The 17,323-nt window shown below is 40.1% G+C and overlaps 3 protein-coding genes across 12 annotated transcripts; 1 reads left to right on the top strand and 2 right to left on the bottom strand.

Moving 5' to 3' along the window:
* Positions 1-111: 111 nt before the first annotated feature.
* Positions 112-6,994, bottom strand: zgc:136858 (uncharacterized). 9 transcript variants are annotated; one of them, XM_035532278.2, is made up of 19 exons: positions 6,841-6,994; positions 6,319-6,405; positions 6,002-6,116; positions 5,504-5,678; positions 5,299-5,410; positions 5,028-5,134; positions 4,772-4,898; positions 4,446-4,566; positions 4,075-4,160; positions 3,749-3,891; positions 3,505-3,564; positions 3,273-3,336; positions 3,044-3,138; positions 2,687-2,815; positions 2,388-2,502; positions 2,115-2,252; positions 1,540-1,706; positions 1,251-1,333; positions 112-1,126 (listed from the first exon to the last, which is right to left on the bottom strand). In XM_035532278.2, the coding sequence occupies exons 2-19, from the start codon at positions 6,392-6,394 to the stop codon at positions 892-894; spliced, it is 2,148 nt and encodes a 715-aa protein (XP_035388171.1). In that variant the 5' UTR covers positions 6,395-6,405; positions 6,841-6,994; the 3' UTR covers positions 112-891. The 9 variants fall into 9 exon arrangements, with proteins under 9 accessions (XP_035388171.1, XP_026869703.2, XP_081555635.1 ...); XM_027013902.3 differs by having other exon boundaries at positions 112-1,090; XM_081699509.1 differs by having other exon boundaries at positions 112-1,090; positions 1,295-1,333.
* A 636-nt stretch (positions 6,995-7,630) lies between these two features.
* LOC113579733 (interleukin-17 receptor A) lies at positions 7,631-11,403 on the bottom strand. The gene is made up of 9 exons (XM_027013872.3): positions 11,230-11,403; positions 10,561-10,685; positions 10,337-10,457; positions 10,185-10,232; positions 9,906-10,066; positions 9,700-9,774; positions 9,549-9,618; positions 9,285-9,440; positions 7,631-9,045 (listed from the first exon to the last, which is right to left on the bottom strand). The coding sequence occupies exons 1-9, from the start codon at positions 11,378-11,380 to the stop codon at positions 8,159-8,161; spliced, it is 1,794 nt and encodes a 597-aa protein (XP_026869673.2). The 5' UTR covers positions 11,381-11,403; the 3' UTR covers positions 7,631-8,158.
* A 1,758-nt stretch (positions 11,404-13,161) lies between these two features.
* Positions 13,162-16,592, top strand: LOC113579762 (troponin I, slow skeletal muscle-like). Of its 2 annotated transcripts, none has more exons than XM_035531930.2 (7): positions 13,162-13,259; positions 14,542-14,589; positions 14,926-14,967; positions 15,099-15,230; positions 15,332-15,421; positions 15,620-15,793; positions 15,918-16,592. In XM_035531930.2, the coding sequence occupies exons 4-7, from the start codon at positions 15,126-15,128 to the stop codon at positions 16,002-16,004; spliced, it is 456 nt and encodes a 151-aa protein (XP_035387823.1). In that variant the 5' UTR covers positions 13,162-13,259; positions 14,542-14,589; positions 14,926-14,967; positions 15,099-15,125; the 3' UTR covers positions 16,005-16,592. The 2 variants fall into 2 exon arrangements, with proteins under 2 accessions (XP_035387823.1, XP_081555481.1); XM_081699355.1 differs by having other exon boundaries at positions 13,245-13,259; positions 14,558-14,589.
* Positions 16,593-17,323: the final 731 nt, after the last annotated feature.

Raw genomic sequence — 17,323 nt, 5'->3', positions numbered from 1 at the left:
ATATTTTCATTATTTTATATATATATATATATATATATATATATATATATATATATATATATATATATATATATATATATATATATATATAATGTATTTATTTATATTTATAGTCCGCATTTGTCAGTCCTGGTCATTGAATAGAAGAATTGTAGGTTATAGCAAGGGAAAAAAAAGAAAATTGCAGGACAGACATCCTCCATGACCAGGACTATGAAACACTATATTAATTGACAGAAATAATATAGCAGGTAATGAAATCTAATATGGAATTAGTCCTACAAACTAAAGTAATAAAAAAAAAACCATCCTGTTATGCTATAGAATCTAATGCACACAAGTCTCCTAAACTTTGTATGTTCTAGAAATGAACAATGAAAATTAAAATTAATATAGCTGTAAAACGATGAGCACCCAGTTAATGTAACACCTTGTTCAGTGCCACAGAATCAGATCTGCTCAGCACGGCAGCCAGCCAAACCCAGAAGCAGTACAATACTGTAAATTCAACTGCATGAACCTTGACAGTTGTATATGAGGAATGAGGTGGGCTTTAAAAAGCAGTGTTCCCTTAGGATCTGATTATGGCCACCAGAACGTGTGTGAAGAAATGGCACAGTGTACTAAAAGCACTCATAAGTCTGCCCCATACAGTTCCCCCTTACATAGAAGAAATCTGTATTTGGGTTGCCTTTTGTTAAACATGGCTTTGTTTTTAAAACAAATTGCTCTGATTAAAGCAAACGCACAACTACCCCTTCTATCTGATCACTCTTGTAATTAACTGAGACTGAAACCATTATGGGGACAGAAAGTTATTATATGGTTTGCCCTTTTTGGGACAATTATGATCATAACCTAACCCTGGCTTCCACATCATTACCCAGCCTATCAGGACTCCATCCATATGCAAGTTGGCTTGGGCCATGGCCAAGCATGAGCTCGGTCTGGGCGGATGATGTCCGCAGTCAGACATGGAGCGATGGGGTGAGGGGAGAACAAGGAGAGGCGTGCTGCCAGAAGGCCCATGTGCACACAGGTGTCTGTATCCTGTTCCTGCAGGATCCCTGCCATCACTCCACCTGCGAGGCTGAGACAGAGACAGACAGAGAGAGACATAACGAGACTGAAAAGTACAGAGAGATTGAGAGACAGACAGAAAGTGAGTAGGCCTGGAGCAGGCCTGGGTACAAGGACAAAAGAGAGGAATAATCATTTTCCCAAAAAGTAGAAGGTTAAGGGGGACAGACCTGTCTCCAGCTCCAGAGACATTTACTGTCTCTTCAGAACGTACCATAAGAGCGGGGTAGTACATAGCACACAGTCTTCCCTTCTGCTCAAGAACAAACCAGTGTTTTTTTTGGTGAAAATATAGAAAACAGAAAACAGTATTTCCAGGAATATGCAGAATGGACAGATATTCTAGCACACAGCACAGCTTGAATTCAATCTGTGCCCATGCAAAAGTGACATTCATGGCACTTCATCACAACTTTTTCCTTGAGAAATGAATAAGTAGTATAAGAAAATGTTCCATACCCGATTATGCTTTTGAGGTTGTAAATTGACTGTTCCAGAGTCATGCTCTCCACAAACCAACACTCCCAGGGCGCCCAGTGTCACCATCACGCAGCACAGATGCTCCAGCAGGGGGCGAGAAAGAGCTGCAGCACTGCCAAGAACGTCCTCAAGAGAGCTTGGTAGGACTGAAAAGGTCATATGCTGCTTTAACAAAAGACTTGGGAGCATCATCTTCCCTCCTAGGCTTAATTTAACCTGCTATGAGTAGAACAAGGCAAGCCATGTTTTCATTTGAGTACAGCATAATTCCCTTCTCTAAACATAAGCCTTCATCTTATCTTTCAGCTGTTTACTCTCATAATGCACCACATTCAAAAACAGTGCTCAAAAACATTAGCAAGTCTCAAATTAGCTAGGCTTATGAAAAGGGGATCATGCACTACAGCTAATGCAGGAAATGAGTCATCGCTTCTTTTTGTGTCTGTCTGCCTGAAGGTGAGTCAAACAAAATTATGAAGAACTACATCAGCAACATGAGCAAACTATTTGCTGTAAGTTAGCAATGATCATTTCAGGTTGATAACTCAGTTTACCTTTTGGTGTAGGGAGAAGGAGAGTCTGGTTCATGGTACAAAGCTCTGCCAAGTTGGGTGAAGTGTAAGTAAGAGCCTTCCAGCTTTCTGACACAAAGGGCTTACAGGCCTTATCAGCATCAGTGGGCTCATACCATACTGAGACAAACACACCCACACACACACACCACATATGACGCACGGTTGTACGGTTGTGGCTTTAATATGTGAGCACTCAGTACCTCAGTAGTTGAAGGCCTGTTTTTAGGCCTGTTTTTAGAGCTGTAGACATACCTGGGATAGAATGTTTCTTGGCAAGGCTGCATACATAATCAATGGTAGAAACAGGAATATTGCCATCAAGAACCAGGAGAGATGCCGAGGACAGGTGCTCCTCATACTGGGAAACCTGAAAAAAAACCCTGTTCATTTAGGCTTGTTCTTCACCCACACAAAGTAATCCAGCTTCTGGGGAACTGCCCATAAATTAAGCATCTCATACTGTTGGTTTCAGATATGACGTAGATGGCAACACTTTGAAGAGAAGTGGTACAGTGTGTGTTAGCGCTCAATGGCAATAAAAAGGCACTTACATACTGCTCTTTAATCTGTGAGTGGATGTCCATGTCTCCCAGACCGAGGTTCAATTCCCCACTTTCTGTGATCACAGCACAGTAGGTGGCAGTTCTCAGACCCTGCAGTCTCCTAACTGCTCGAGTGTCCTAATGAACACAGAGCAGATGCATGCTGGGGTTAAGATTATTAGCACAGGCCACTTGGTGGCCTGGCAGAGTTGCAGTGCAGCCTTTGTGCAATACTGAAAATACTGGAGATCTGATGAGCAATACCCAAACTTGGACTTAAAGAACAAACAATCTTTAGAAGTTCAAAAGCTAAATGGATTCCCTAGGGTTAATTAAAACTATTTGCCACCATCATACAGTACTTACCATATGCTTACAGTAGTTGAGCACAGCATCACTATGAGAGTCTGTTCCAATGGCTGAGATGAACAGAGGTTTGTGACCCAGCCTACTCAGACAGTCTTAATGGTATTGCATTGGAAATATAAACAGAAAGAGGGGTAAAGAGTTACTATCAAATGATGACCCCATATCTGGCAGACAGTTTTATATTATTTGTGAACACTTCACATTAGGTATCAGAGTAGCGAGTTACCTGCAACATTCCTACCTACTCCCCCAAATGACTGGAACACACTTCCTGGATTTGTCTGTCCATACTAGGACAAACAGAAATTGTGTTCTTTCGGGGGATTATTCCACTGAAGATGTTGTACATTTACATCTTATTATGCAGTTATACAGAGGTTCATGAATGAATTTGCTAAACTTGATTTAATGGGCATAATTAGTCTGAGTGGGATATGCATGAACATGTTTAACCATACCAAAAACTTCTTTTTTGTTCCTTTAGCAATGAAGTCAACATTAACACCACCGATGACAACCTGTAGGAAATTGTAATCAGACTTTATACACATCAAACTCTTGAGCCAGTTTCCCAGACATGCATTATAGCTCGCCTTGAAATAAATTAGAATGTCTAGTCTTAGTCTTTAGGATTAAAATGGGCTTTGCAAACCAGCCCAATATGAGTGTGATTTGTGTGAATGGGCTTTGGATTCTCCTTACAGTTCTCGATTGTGAGCCCTGGTTTTTCTCCTCATGGATCTGACTGCCTCCTTGGGCTCGGTACTCTGTTTTCTGCAAGCGCTCAGAAAGGGCACGAGCTATTTGACTGCCCACCTTAGCATTATTATGAATGAGAGCAATGTCTAAGAGGAAGAGGCAATAAGGAAAATCCTATTGGCACTGGAGAAAGCATGTCCAGAAACATCTGAATGAGTATAGACAATTCATGCCACTATAGCATTGCAGGCATGCAGTATTATCATACAAGTGAGAATAACATATGGAGGAAAATGTGCATTACTGTGTATAACAAATCAGATGGATACTGGCTTGGAGTGACTGTCCCTCAGTGAGCTCACTGACTCTTTGTAGGATGAAGGGAGTCACATATTTTCCTGTGATTCCTTTCTGTCTGTGGATATGCAGAACATGCTTTTGAAACTGGTGGGACAATATGCACAAATTCACATCATCACAGCATGTTAATACCTGAGCAACCAGTTTTTCAGAGCCTAATTATGTATCAAGAAAAAAAACAGTCCAGTATGCAAAGCCTTTAATTGGGTTTGTAAACCTTGCATAGAACTCCTTCTACAGACTTTGTAAATCATTTAAATGCATGAAAGATCAGATATTTAAGTCTGTTTAAGAATGAGGGAAACCACCTCTAAATTCTCCCTCACACTACTTGAATTACCTGGCCTCAGCCACAGCTATCTGTATAGCACCCTCTATCTGCTGTCCAACAGCAGCATGCTTCACAGGAATGGGCACAGCCAGCAGGAGCCCACTCTGCAGGCCCAGGGAGAGCATGCCCACTGTAGGCACACAAAGAGAGCTTAAGCGTTCCACAGACAAATCTGGAAGTAAAGGCACTAAAAAGGCACTGATATCCCCTGATATCAGACAGATCCTGAAAATGCTAATAAACCTTTCAGGAAGAGTTAAACGACTTAGATTCATTATATTCTAACTAAATTTGAAGTACAGTGCCAATGTATGACAGGAAATGAGAATTCATACCAATAAGGTCAGCTGCCTCTTCAGCATTGAGAACATTGTAAGGAGCTGTGAACCCACTTTCACGAGAGAAGAAGGCTGGGAAACTCTTGGTCTCCCCATAAGTAGCTACACAGACCCCCTGAGTTTCCTAAGAATGCATTGTTAAAGTTTTTCACATGAAATCTCATCACTGAGGTGGATTCACTAAAACCACTTCCCTACAATTATATTATACATGGTAATTTTACTTCACAATGGATGCTATTCTACCACTGACCAAGAACTCCAGGGTGCGGCCGATGTCCAGGATGGACTTCACTCCAGCGGACACTACAGCAATGGGAGTGCGTCCTAGTTCAGAGAGATCTGCACTCACATCCAGGGCTGTGAACAACATTCATTCATTCATTAATCATTGAAGAAAAAAGCCTTTAACAGCAATACCTAGTAGATATTTCTCTGTATATAACTCTTTAGCATTAAAAATACAGACACCTTATTAAATTGTTATTGTTTATCATGTTTCAAAGAAACTCAGTTTGACTTACAGTTCTCTCCATCTCTGTGTACTCCACCAATCCCTCCTGTCACAAAAACAGGAATCCCAGCTCTGTGGGCTGCGATCATTGTTCCTGAGACAGTAGTACCTCCAGACAAACCCTACTGATTCAATCACTCACATATGTTACCCATATCTAGGTATTCATAAATCTAGGTATAACTGATGAAAGGTTCAGTGCATGAACTATCCACCTTGCTGATGACATAGGGCAAGTCTCTCCTGGACACCTTGAGGGCTGTTTTACTGCATGCCAGGAAGTCCAGCTCATCCTCTGATAAACCAACATGAACCATGCCTTCCAGGACTGCCACTGTGGCTGGAGTCACTCCCTCAGCCCTCACCATGGCCTCTACCTCTTTTGCCGTGCTAAAACCAGACCACTCTTTCAACTGAGAGGTTAGGTTTTGCTAGCCTTGTTCTGACAAATGTAACATTTTTAACAAATTTAACACATCATTGACTGCTTGTCAAATAACTTGTGAAAAAAATTAGCCTACTGTGTAAGTTTTTTTTTTTTCAAGGAGTTGTGATTGAGAAAAGAACAACAAATTAACCCTAAAAATCTAAAGGACCTTCACGGTTTTATTTATGTACGTACGACAAAAAATAAAAAATAAAATCTGTAGACAAAAAATGTGCACTGACTAACTGAGCGAAGAAAGGCTGTTTGGGTCTTGTGTTCTCGCTACCTCAGGTTGCGTGGGTAAGGCATGCCATGGGTGATGATGGTGCTCTCCAGTGCTACCACGGGCTGTTGTCCGGCAAGCGCCTCAGCCACAGAGGAGTGGACTTTAAACAAGCGCTCTGCGGCAGACACACACCTCATAGCACATCACAACTGCAAGGCTACAGCCGGTTCAGACAAATGCATACAGCATACATACAAACGGTAGACAGTGATGCCGTTTAACGTCAAACTTTATGCACTGACTGTATTTAGTAAACTTGTATACTGTGATATTTGACTGTGAAGAACATTTGTTCAACCGTGCTGTGAAGGTTTTACCACATTTTTTGAGCCTGCTGGAGGACGTTGAAATATGGCGCCACAGAGGAGTCGACAGTTTCCACAGCACATTCATTCCAAAGCAATCTCCGTAATTGAAAAAATAAGGCAAAGTCAATAAATATTCTCAGGTCTCACGAAACTGCCACAATGTAGCAGATTTTCTATTAAGATACTAGAAGATCTATGTGCTCTGGTTTTTATGACACGCTGTCAATGCGAAAATTGATGACAGTTAAAGATGAGTTTCTAAACAGTGAAACGCTAGATTAATGCCATATTCTTAACTGATTTATTGAAACAATCAGTAGGCCTATAGCCTACATTTTAAATTTGGAAGGGGTTGATGCGATTTGTAGCAAAATTAAATTGAAAAGCCTCTGGACTTTAATTGGGCCACTTTTTCATCTGAGCACTCTTAAGCAGCCGATAGCCGATATATCCTCAACTTTTATGCGCTTGTATTCTTTAGGTTACAAGAATCAGCCTACAAATCAAAACACAAATCACGTAGTTACTTACGTAACGTGACTCAAGACTGGCGTGTCTCGTTTTATAATTTGGCTACCAAATGTTCACGGCCAACAGAAACAAATGAAAAGCGTAACAAAAAATGAAACTGCACGAAACGCTACAGAATAACTACATGCAACGATCTCACGCTGTCGGAGGACGAAACGAACTTTGGCCCGAGGTAGTTTATTTGTTTGGACCAAAGAGCGAATTCTTTTGCTCCTCACTCTCTGACCTCATTTCAGTAACCGGGGTTTTGGCAAACAAGCCCGGACGGGGACGTACAATTGGTTAATTAACAACATAACTGTATTTTTGTTTTGTATTGTTTGTTTGTTTCAGTAAAAAAAGGTTTAGGTGAAAGTGAGGCAGCTTTTGGCAAATCGTTTTCTAGATCATAACAGGGAGTCGATACCTACTAAAATTATCTATATTTAATTTCCTTATGAACATTCGTGAAAATATTAAATATTTATACAGTGCTATTCATTTTTGTTATATAAATTAAAGAGGGGTTTTAAAGTTAATTCTACGCCGGAACTAAAAAGAATTCCCAGCAGTGATTTACCATTGGCACTAAAGTTTAGACTTATGTCTAGGAAACAGAGCCTAAGAGTATGAAAGTGGAAACTTGACTGTTACATATTAATATTAATATTATTCATTAGTTATTAATTAATTATTAATTACTACTTGTCAACATGCCTACCAGAAAAGTTATTCTGTCAAGCACTTAAAAAAACACATACTGTTACATCACTCAAACCCTTTATTTAAGTTCCAGTAAATATACACCACTAACACAACAGTAGTTCCTGTGCTTAGCTTTTAAAATTGACACGGTACAGTAAGCTAAATTAAGCTTGTCTGTCTCACTGATGTTTGATGTCTGATGTCTCTACCTAATTTGATATCACCCTATAACAAAAATCTGAAATGACTTAATAAACAGGTAAGACTTGAGAGTTTGTCTGTATGGAAGCAGGCTACCACAGTGCTGTTGCTTTGTGTGGTGTGTGACTGATCTGAGTACTCAGGGGACTGATCCAGCAAAAATTGCCCTGGGTGCAAAAAAGCATATCCTTTTTTTTGTTTGTTTTTATAAGTCTTGCTAAAAGAAGATCCACTGACTCTTTGCTTTCCTCCATTTCCTACACGGGTGGCTGAGGGTAGGGAGCTATGTCTGCAGAGTGATTGGTAAAAGAATAATGCAACTTCTCCACACACAGCAGAAATCCAAATGCAAGCTATTCAAAACTCTTTGGCTCTAAATGTAGCCAAGATTAGCCCTGGCATTGTACACACCTGACAATTAATACGCATGAGCTCATGTTGGAACGACATGCATAACCATAGTCAAAGACTCCTCTGGCTCGTGCCTTGGACTTGTCATCTCACTGATGACTACACGAGTCACAATCTCTGTGACCTGTAGCTCGTTTTGAAGGACACGGTTACAGTTGATTTTTACATCTTCGTCCTGCTCTAGTGTGATGTCTTCATCTGCATCTACAATCTCCATTTCAAACCAGTCTGGGTTCACCAGCTGGTATGCCCGAAACGCCTCGATGGCATCTCTCAACGCCCTCCCAGATGGACAGCTGTGGTACTCATCCCCCCTGATGCCCTCGACATGTTTAATCCTTCCAGGTTCATGCTTTTCCTTGTCTAGGAGCCTGAAAAATATCTCCTCAAAGTGTTTCATTAGCTGGTACTTCACTGCCACATTAAAGGGAGCAGGAATGTCCCTCTCACTACAGATGTCCTCAAAATAAGCCACAATGTACTTCTGGAAAGATAAAACATGCATGAAATCTGGTGTGATGAGGCTGAGGGCAGGCGTGAGCATGTCACCCATGGGTGTGCGGGCATCCTCCCTCGTCACGACCCTGACGCCCCTGCACATGGCCTTCCATTTCGCCTGCACCCCTGGAGAACATAAAAGCAGCACTTTGTCTGAAGACCTGGTGAGACTCGCCCTCTGCATGTCCAGCCACTGCATCCTGCCTATAGTACTGATCCAGGAGGAGTCCAGCAGGTCCAGAGTAGCATCAGTGCCACACTTGGCCCTTAGAAAGGCACACAGCTTTAAGACGATGTCCTTGTACATGGGGTGGTCCAGAGAGTAGATGATGAGAACTTTGCTAGGCTCTTGTATGAGAATGCTCTTTGGCTCATCCTTATCAGTGACGTCATGAGAAGAAGATGACATGTCTATGAAAAGTTGAAAGATACAGGCTGTGGTTATTCGAACACATAATAACCAATTACAGTAAAATAAAAATAAAATCTTTAAAATAATCTATAAATCAAAAATCATCCAAGAATTAATAATCCTGAAATTACACACCATTTATAAAAGTAAAACCTATCGTACTGAATGCTCCCATGCTAATCTTAACACATGATGCTTATGTAAAGAATAAAGTGCTGGATGGTTTGGTAATACTGACCCTCTTTTGAGTTGCTATTTAGCAAAACAGCCATAAAAGCGCACACCACCAATCCTGCTAAACCAGGCACTATCCAAGCCATGAGGTGTCTGTTGCTGGGTGGCAAATTATTGCCTGAAATAAAGAGTAGTCTAACACAATTAATTATGGATACAGCTGAAAAAGTAATCTTGATATGGCATAATATTTCTCAAGCATACAGTGATTGTAGTCTTGGACAAAATTCTTGTAGGATACTGTTTAACAATGTATAGAAATACTTACCTGAACAGATGTGAACATTTTGTTGGTAATCCAAACAGTTATTCATGCATCGTACAAAAAATGGTTTAATCTGTAAAAACATATTAAAGTACTTTTTACTATTAAAGATAAACTGGAAAACACTAAGACTGTCAAAAATGTTAGAACTCACTACAAAGACAAAGTCACATAGTTGTAACTGCCAAGCCTCCAGAGAGAAGTTGACACTGATTGAAGTAAGGTTGTCCTGTAAAGTAAAAAATATATATTACATCATTTATATTTCAAGCATGCTCATTTTACCATAAATACCATATTAGTTAGTAGGAATTATACAAATAAATTTTGCAAATTGCCTGTTTTAAAAACAGAAAATACCTTTGACACCATGAGTGAGAGGTCGGAGTGAATATCGGGCTGGTGAATGGCCACTCTGAACAGGTCAGAGAACAGTCCTGTGTTAAACGTCATGGCAACCACTCCACCGTTCCACCCATGGTCTAATACGGACCAAGTGAGGTTGGGATCCCAGAGGCTACCTGATATTACACCACAGTTGTCATTTGCATGTAAATAAAAAGCTTGATTTTGTAAAATTACTGCACAGAACATTGAGTTTGTGCAGCTGTGTGGCTGTATGGAATAAGTACAGCCCACCATTCTCCAAGCACACTCTAAGCCTTCTGAATTCAGCATCTTCACACCCTTCACACAGATGAAAAATGATTATCTCAACTATGAGACGTGAAATAAAACACGAGAGGGATGACGCAAAAGAGAAAATGCAGTGGTCATTGACTGTAACTCACCTGGAACTATTATAGTTTGCACTCTTGGGTGTCTCCCCACATCTGGCTTTGGTAAATTAGATACAGAAATCTGATATTTCAATCCTGGCTCAATCACAATTCGGTCTAAGACAAAAGACCACTGTGCAAAGAAAAATAGAACAGTTAAGCAGAGATTAATGTTCTAGGACTCAAAATGAAAAACTCTGTGAAAAAGTATGATCACACTATCTAGCTGCTCTTACTGGCTCATGTTCGGACATTGAGATCGTGGAAAGCCTGTCCCTGAGAATGCAGCGAATACAAAGGCTCCTGCCTGTGGCAACTTCAAGCACATGCACCTCACTTCCTCCTAAACTGAATATGCTCCCTGCAGTACAATGCAGAACAAAGGGGAGAGAGCAGAGCTGAGTGCCCTGAAACCAGGCCAGTGAGTCTGGGTCTGTGAGCCCAGGTCTGTGAGCCCAGGCCAGTGAGTCTGGGTCTGTGAGCCCAGCTCTGTGAGCCCAGGCCAGTGAGTCTCGGTCTGTGAGCCCAGCTCTGTGAGCCCAGGCCAGTGAGTCTGGGTCTGTGAGCCCAGGCCAGTGAATCTGAGTCTGTGAGCCCAGACTTGTGAACCTGAGTCTGTGAGCTCAGGCCTGAGAGTCTGGGTCAATGTGACACGAACTGCTTAGGTGCTCCTGACTGAAAGGTCTTCTGCTTTAGACATGGTTAATTCCTCCACCAAACACATATTACTGACTTATTTATGATTAATCAATATTTAACTGAGCACTTGTTTTTTTTTTAATGTATTTATCTTTGCTCAATAATGCTTAATATTACTGACTTTCATATATATTATTGGAATGTATAAATATGTGCATAAAAAGAACATATTTTGGTAGCAATGCCCCTGTATAAGGGTGACTTACCATCAGAAGGCTGCGTTAGCCTGAGACACAGCACAGGAACAATATCTCCTTTCGCATCTGTCCTGACTGACACTTCACTGTGTACCTCTGGGTGCATTTTTGGAGCTTCATGCCTTGGTTTCACCCAGCCATCGTCTGAACAGTTTGGCATGCCTGAGTTCAACAAAGTCTGATGTCTCCTTTTGTCACTATGTATAATATCTTTGAACTGTGTTACATTTATACCTCATTTAATACTCACTAATATTCAAATTGTATGGCAAAGATTCCTGCCAAGGAAAAATGTAAAGGTTGTCAATCTATGTGATTACTTGTTTTACTAAATGAAAAAGACATTTAGATACATTTATAGTCAGGAATGGATAGAAAAAAGTTCGTCACCTGGTGCAGTGGCAGTGGCGGCTGCTCTAACACACGGAGAAAGGAAATCTGTCCTGTCACTGTCATCAGCAACACTGAGACAAAAAACATCATTTTTCTTTTAAAGGATCACTTTACTTTACTAAGGCAACATTTAAATGAGCCGTCATAGAATGAGCCGTCATTGAGGTTGCAGCTAAGAAGTGTTCTCTTGGTAAGCAGGAAATGAAGAGATCAGATAACTCTGCAGAGGAAATTTTGCCCCTGTGATCATGTGAAATAAATGGCCTTAGCTTAAGGTGCTAGTGCAGGGAAGCTACTTTTCTAACTATCCAAGCACAGCTAAAAACAAACCCTTCCCACACCCAGCACTGTTAAAGCCTATAGTTACATTGACAACGTAGTTATTTACTCGCCTTAATATTTTTAATATATATCAAATGTGTTGATGTGGTGAACTCAAATTACCAGAATATATGTATAGTATGTATAGTAGTAGTGATGTATAGTATGCTTACTTATCACAAGATAGTCAAATTTCCATAGCTCTGTATTAACATAAATGCACACTAGAGGGCAGCAACAGTACAATTTTGAAGTTGTGACTGTTTTATTGGTGAAATATGCTTTCAATCATTGCGATATTTGGTAATTCAAAGCTTTCATTGTAATTTGGGTAATAGACTTCAGATATTGTTCTTGGCTTCAGAAGTCATTTTTAATTTTAATTCTATTTTATTTTTGCATATAAATGAATTTCAGTTTACACACTGCAGATATTTATTGTACAAAATGTTAAATAAATAAATACGAAATTTATAAAAAGTTCTGTTGACAATTCATATATCCAGGAGACATGCCAGTACTCATCAAAGGATTTGAGAAGGCCCCACAGCCTGCAGGTGTAAATCGCTAAAGCTTATAAAAGCATTTTAGAGCTTACAGCCATCACTCCACTGCCAGGGAGCATGTCATGCTTATAAACAGCTCCAAAGACCTCCATACCATTCATATTACAAAATGTACTGCATTAGTTTTAATTGTGAGTATTCTGAATACAAAAATCAGGTTACCAAGCATAATACAAGTTCTGCTTTCATGATCTTCAGACTCAGGAATGACAGGCCATAAATAATGCCTCTTCATTTTTAATATTTACAATTTATCATTCTTTAAAGGTCATTGGTGATAGACTATGAACCTTAACATGGATTGTACTTACATGTGTGTTACAATAATAGCATGTCATTATGTTGACATTATGTTTATTTTTTTTTATTTCATTTACTATGCACATGAAGTATGGAACACTGTTTATACATGTAATTTTGTTTCTGATATTTTATATTTTTATTTTACTTTTCTTTGTGAAAATGTGAAAGATTAATAATTGCCCCTGGCAGGGATACTCATATGTGTGTGTGTGTGTGTGTCTGCTTGTAGGAGCCCTTAAAAATTCCATGTTAAACAATGGAATCAGAGTTGACCGGCATCTCTCCAAGGTGTTTCTGCACACATGAGAGGGAGTGTAGCATAGCAGGAGGTCTATTTTAGTGAGCCATTCACAGAAGGGATTAGAACCATAAATCTGTCCTAAAAAGCCATAAATGGCCTTTTCTTCTCTGGCTTCACCACAGAGCTCACTCAGCCTGGTTCTCTTTGGGTCCAAGGTAGGTTAAGAAAGGTCTGTCTCATTATCTGTTTAAACAAGGTTGGATCTGAGATTTTGTCATAGGCTCATTTGAATTAACTTGCTAAATGTTATCTAGGAAAATTAACTGCACGGACTGACGGGCTGATTTACAGCAGGCTTTTGGACTTGGATTGGGGAATGAGTGGTTTGGAACCTTGCGCCTGGTTTGGATCATTTCACAGTCAGTTTGGCCCAAACACAGCCTGCCGTGTGCGGAAGCATATCCGGACACTTCAGCGTGTTGTTCAGCCATGGACCGTGATGCCAGTTGCAGCGCTGTTGTTTGGTGAATGGGAGCCCCAGGGGTTGGCAGCATGGGTGGAGATGTCACCTGGAGAAGCTCTTACCTTCTCCCACTTTCTTTTCTGTTCTGTTTTTATGTGTTGGAATAAGCATCTCTGTCAATCACTGCCTCATGTGAAAGTCATGGTGCTATGGTCTCTGAAGGGCTTGTTGATTTATAAAGGAGAGATTTTCTCACAGGAATGGTGCAGGCCTGGGATGTAGGTCTTCTGTGAACTCTGTAAATGTGAAAATGTATTATTAAAGGAAATCTAAAGGAAATTAGATGAAGTGGCACAAAAGGATGCATTTGTGCAACTTCATTTACATTGCAAATTGGAAATTTCTTCTGAGTACACAATCAAATGATAACAGTTACACAGTGGCTTCCACTTGCACTGTTAGAGCAAAAGACAGGCAGGGTTCTGTCTTATTACTACCTCTATTATGATCTCAGTCCTTGTAGCCAAGATCTTTATGGTTTTCATGGTGGTGATCTAGTGGTGTCAAGGCTGCAGCTGCTCACTCTGGAAGAAAGAAAGGCACGGTAGCAATGTTCAAATATAGTCAGGCAGGAACAAACATCTCCTGGCCTAGAACTAAGCAGATATTGTACAACATAGATGAGCATGCCGAGCAGGACAGGCTACTGCACATCATGTGCTGCATCTATATTCAGGCAGTTGACAACAGGGGCCTTAAGACATTGCTCATTCTCGACGTAGTCACAGCATTTTCCATCCAGTCATGAATCTGACACATTTGTTTTGTTCTTTGGCCAAGTGGTCAAGCAAACAATGTTTCCTAATCATTAAGTTGCACATGGAGGTGGCACGGTCCTACTCACTGAACAGTCTTCTCGTCATCACCAGACATTTGCTAATTTTAATGACCTAGATTATAACTTTAGATAAATTAATTGGTGTGACTAACATTTGTGTGCCTGCTATTAAGTAAATAATGTTGTGTTTATTCAGAATACTTTACTCACAGGGAACTTGGAGAACCACAGCTATGTCTGAAGGGTAAGATTTTAACCTGTTCCCAGTTTATGACATATATACCATTTGTCAAACATTACATTTATAAATGTTACTTATCCAATCAATCAATATGTAATCAAACAATCAATGTCTTATTTATCTTTTTTAATAATAATAACCCAGACCGGTAAGTCACCTTGTTAAATTCAAGTCTTCTAATTTACAGTTGTATTATATTGCAATAAAATGTAATAAATTAAAACAATAAAACAAATGTAAAAAAATTAAGTATACATTTAAAATGTCAACATAAAATACATTTAAAAATGTATTAATTTGCATGTCATCAACAATATATTTTCTTGTTTTCACTTTCAGAAAAAGAGCAAGTACTCAGCCACACGCCGACAACTTTTAAAAGTAAGCTCTGTTAGTAAACAGAGTACCTGAACGGTGCACATAAGTGCCCCTCACAGAATGCATGTGAAACCGTGTACCATGTTGCTGAGATCACCAATTACAGGCCATCGTTTGATCTGTTCTCTCAACAGAGCAAGCTGCTGGTGAAAGCAACTTCCATGCTTGTGGCAGAGTCAGAGCAGCGCAAGTGTGAGAGGGAGAGTGCTTTGAAGGAAAGGGCTCCTCCACTCAACCTCTCTGGTCTTTCTGTTCAAGAGCTGCAGGTAGCCACTATAGCTGAACCGCTGCCAACCGTGGGTGTATGTCTAGGCTGCGCTCACCGTGCAGTACACAGTTTCTAACTGTTATGAAACTTCCTTCTCAGGAGATCTGCAAAGATCTCCATCGCAAGATTGAAATTACAGATGAAGCACGATATGACCTTGAAGTTAAAGTGGACAAAAATGGGAAGGAGGTGACTTATTATGCTGTCACGTCATGGTGTGTGTGTGAGTAGGTCTTTTCTTGAAGGATCAGTGGAAATAATTTATGCTAAACCACAACTGTTACTAGATGGCTATAAATGAACAGGGATCAGTTATCCTTTCAAATGAAGGAAATTAGCCCATGTAATGTGCTACATGGCAGTAGCATGAAACCTGTGCCACTGTAGATCCAGAGCCTGATGCAGAAGATCAGCGAGATGAAGGGCTCCATGACCAGAACCAAACTGAAGAGGGTGAAAAAATCCGCCGATGCCATGCTGGATGCCCTGACTGAATCCAAAATATCCTCTAAGGCTGACTTCAAAGCCAACCTTAAAACAGTGAAGAAAGAGGAGGAGAAGGTAGGCCTTCCTCAGTAACCACTCAACGGTTCTCCTACTGAGAGAACCATGTCATGAACCAGCCGCTCTGCCTTCATGGTGTCAGTAAGAAGAGCACTTCTCATTATGTGCACCTTTTGAACAGAAAGAGGAGGTGGCTGACTGGCGTAAGAACGTGGAGGCCATGTCTGGCATGGAGGGCAGGAAGAAGCTGTTTGATGCAGGCCAGTAGGGGGCAGACGAGAGGACCAAGGTCAGCAGGGACGCTTCACTGTCAAGGGTAAAAATGTCAGAAGGGACATTGATGTGGTATTTTTATTTTTCTATTGTCAAATTCGTCACTAATTGGTGGCTTGAACAACAAAAAAACAAACAAACAAGAAAAAAAACAGGACTTCGTTTATGTTTGTGGAAATTGAAATATTAAAGAGAAAATCAAAGCTGCGCACATACGATCACAAATGTATCTATCTACATAAAAATATTCGTATCAGTGATGTCTATGTTTTTATTCTGTTGGGTGAAGTTATTGTACCTAGAATCTCAATGTATACTGACCCCTTTGTCAAGCAGCCAATTGCTAGCATATATTTAGTCTATATCGATTTACTGGCACAGAAGCACTATAATATTTCTGTGCATTGAAAGCCTGCATAAATGCAAAGTGTATGTCAGCAATACTTTAATGCTGGTTAGAAACTGATAAATTGTTTATGACCTTGTGATGACTATCTTAAAGGATGTCCAATACTACAATCCTTTAATCCACATTGTAATGGCATTCCACAATTAAACACAATGTAACGTTCAGATTAAATAAGGGTGGTGTTTTTTGTTGACATGTACTATTTTTAATCCCAGGATGTTCCTATATGCTTGCTTTCTCTTGGATAAATGTGTGAATGTTTGTGCATGTCAGCAGTCTTCTGTTTACTGCTATGCTACAAATTCAGGATTGGCTATGAAACATTAATGTACTTCCTTTCTGGAATACTCTCCATGAAAAATGTAACCCTAGAAAATATTCAGATTATTTTCATTTGTAGCCACTTCGCCTGTGATAAAGTGGTGCGTGTGTGTGTGTATGTATGTGTGTATGCACAGGCTGTACTCAAGGCTCCTGTCCCTTGTAGGGTCAAACAATGGGAAAAGTAAGGGGCCCAGTTCGTGGGCATTGAATTGCATCTGTGTTGTGATACTTCTAAGTAAAGTGAGCTTCAAGGGGTCTAGCCTATTTTAGTGAGCCACTCACAGAAGGCTACTGAACCCATAAAACTTGCTTGAGGTTCCATCATCAGCTGGCACTTTAGCACACAGCTCATTTACTTGGGGTTTGCCTGGACACATCTGGTATGTTCTTACAACTTAAACATTTTACAGACTTGAAATAGAGGTCAGTGTAAGAAGTTAATATAGTTGAATATATATTTCTTTGAGAAAAAACAATCCACTTTTTAATACTGTGTACAATATGGATGTTGCTCTTAGAGGTCATTTATACTGGTGAGAGTAATCCAAAATAAATACCTCGAGAAATTTCAGACATAAAAG

Source organism: Electrophorus electricus, chromosome 16 (genome assembly GCF_041902795.1).
Source record: "Electrophorus electricus isolate QZ-2024a chromosome 16, ASM4190279v1, whole genome shotgun sequence".
Taxonomy (NCBI): Eukaryota; Metazoa; Chordata; class Actinopteri; order Gymnotiformes; family Gymnotidae; genus Electrophorus; species Electrophorus electricus.
This window is presented reverse-complemented; position numbering and strand designations above follow the sequence as displayed.

Excerpts from the sequence above, each read along its gene's own strand:
- zgc:136858 (XM_027013899.3), bottom strand. The coding sequence starts at position 6,394 with ATGAATGTGCTGTGGAAACTGTCGACTCCTCTGTGGCGCCATATTTCA. Across the intron at positions 4,899-5,027 it reads GCCGCACCCTGGAGTTCTTG|GAAACTCAGGGGGTCTGTGT; the intron begins GTCAGTGGTAGA and ends ATGCATTCTTAG. Across the intron at positions 1,334-1,539 it reads AACCTCAAAAGCATAATCGG|AAGGGAAGACTGTGTGCTAT; the intron begins GTATGGAACATT and ends GTTCTTGAGCAG.
- LOC113579733 (XM_027013872.3), bottom strand. The coding sequence starts at position 11,380 with ATGCCAAACTGTTCAGACGATGGCTGGGTGAAACCAAGGCATGAAGCT. Across the intron at positions 10,458-10,560 it reads CAATGTCCGAACATGAGCCA|TGGTCTTTTGTCTTAGACCG; the intron begins GTAAGAGCAGCT and ends TTCTTTGCACAG. Across the intron at positions 9,441-9,548 it reads AAATGTTCACATCTGTTCAG|CTGTATCCATAATTAATTGT; the intron begins GTAAGTATTTCT and ends TTACTTTTTCAG.
- LOC113579762 (XM_035531930.2), top strand. The coding sequence starts at position 15,126 with ATGCTTGTGGCAGAGTCAGAGCAGCGCAAGTGTGAGAGGGAGAGTGCT. Across the intron at positions 15,231-15,331 it reads TTTCTGTTCAAGAGCTGCAG|GAGATCTGCAAAGATCTCCA; the intron begins GTAGCCACTATA and ends CTTCCTTCTCAG. Across the intron at positions 15,794-15,917 it reads TGAAGAAAGAGGAGGAGAAG|AAAGAGGAGGTGGCTGACTG; the intron begins GTAGGCCTTCCT and ends CCTTTTGAACAG.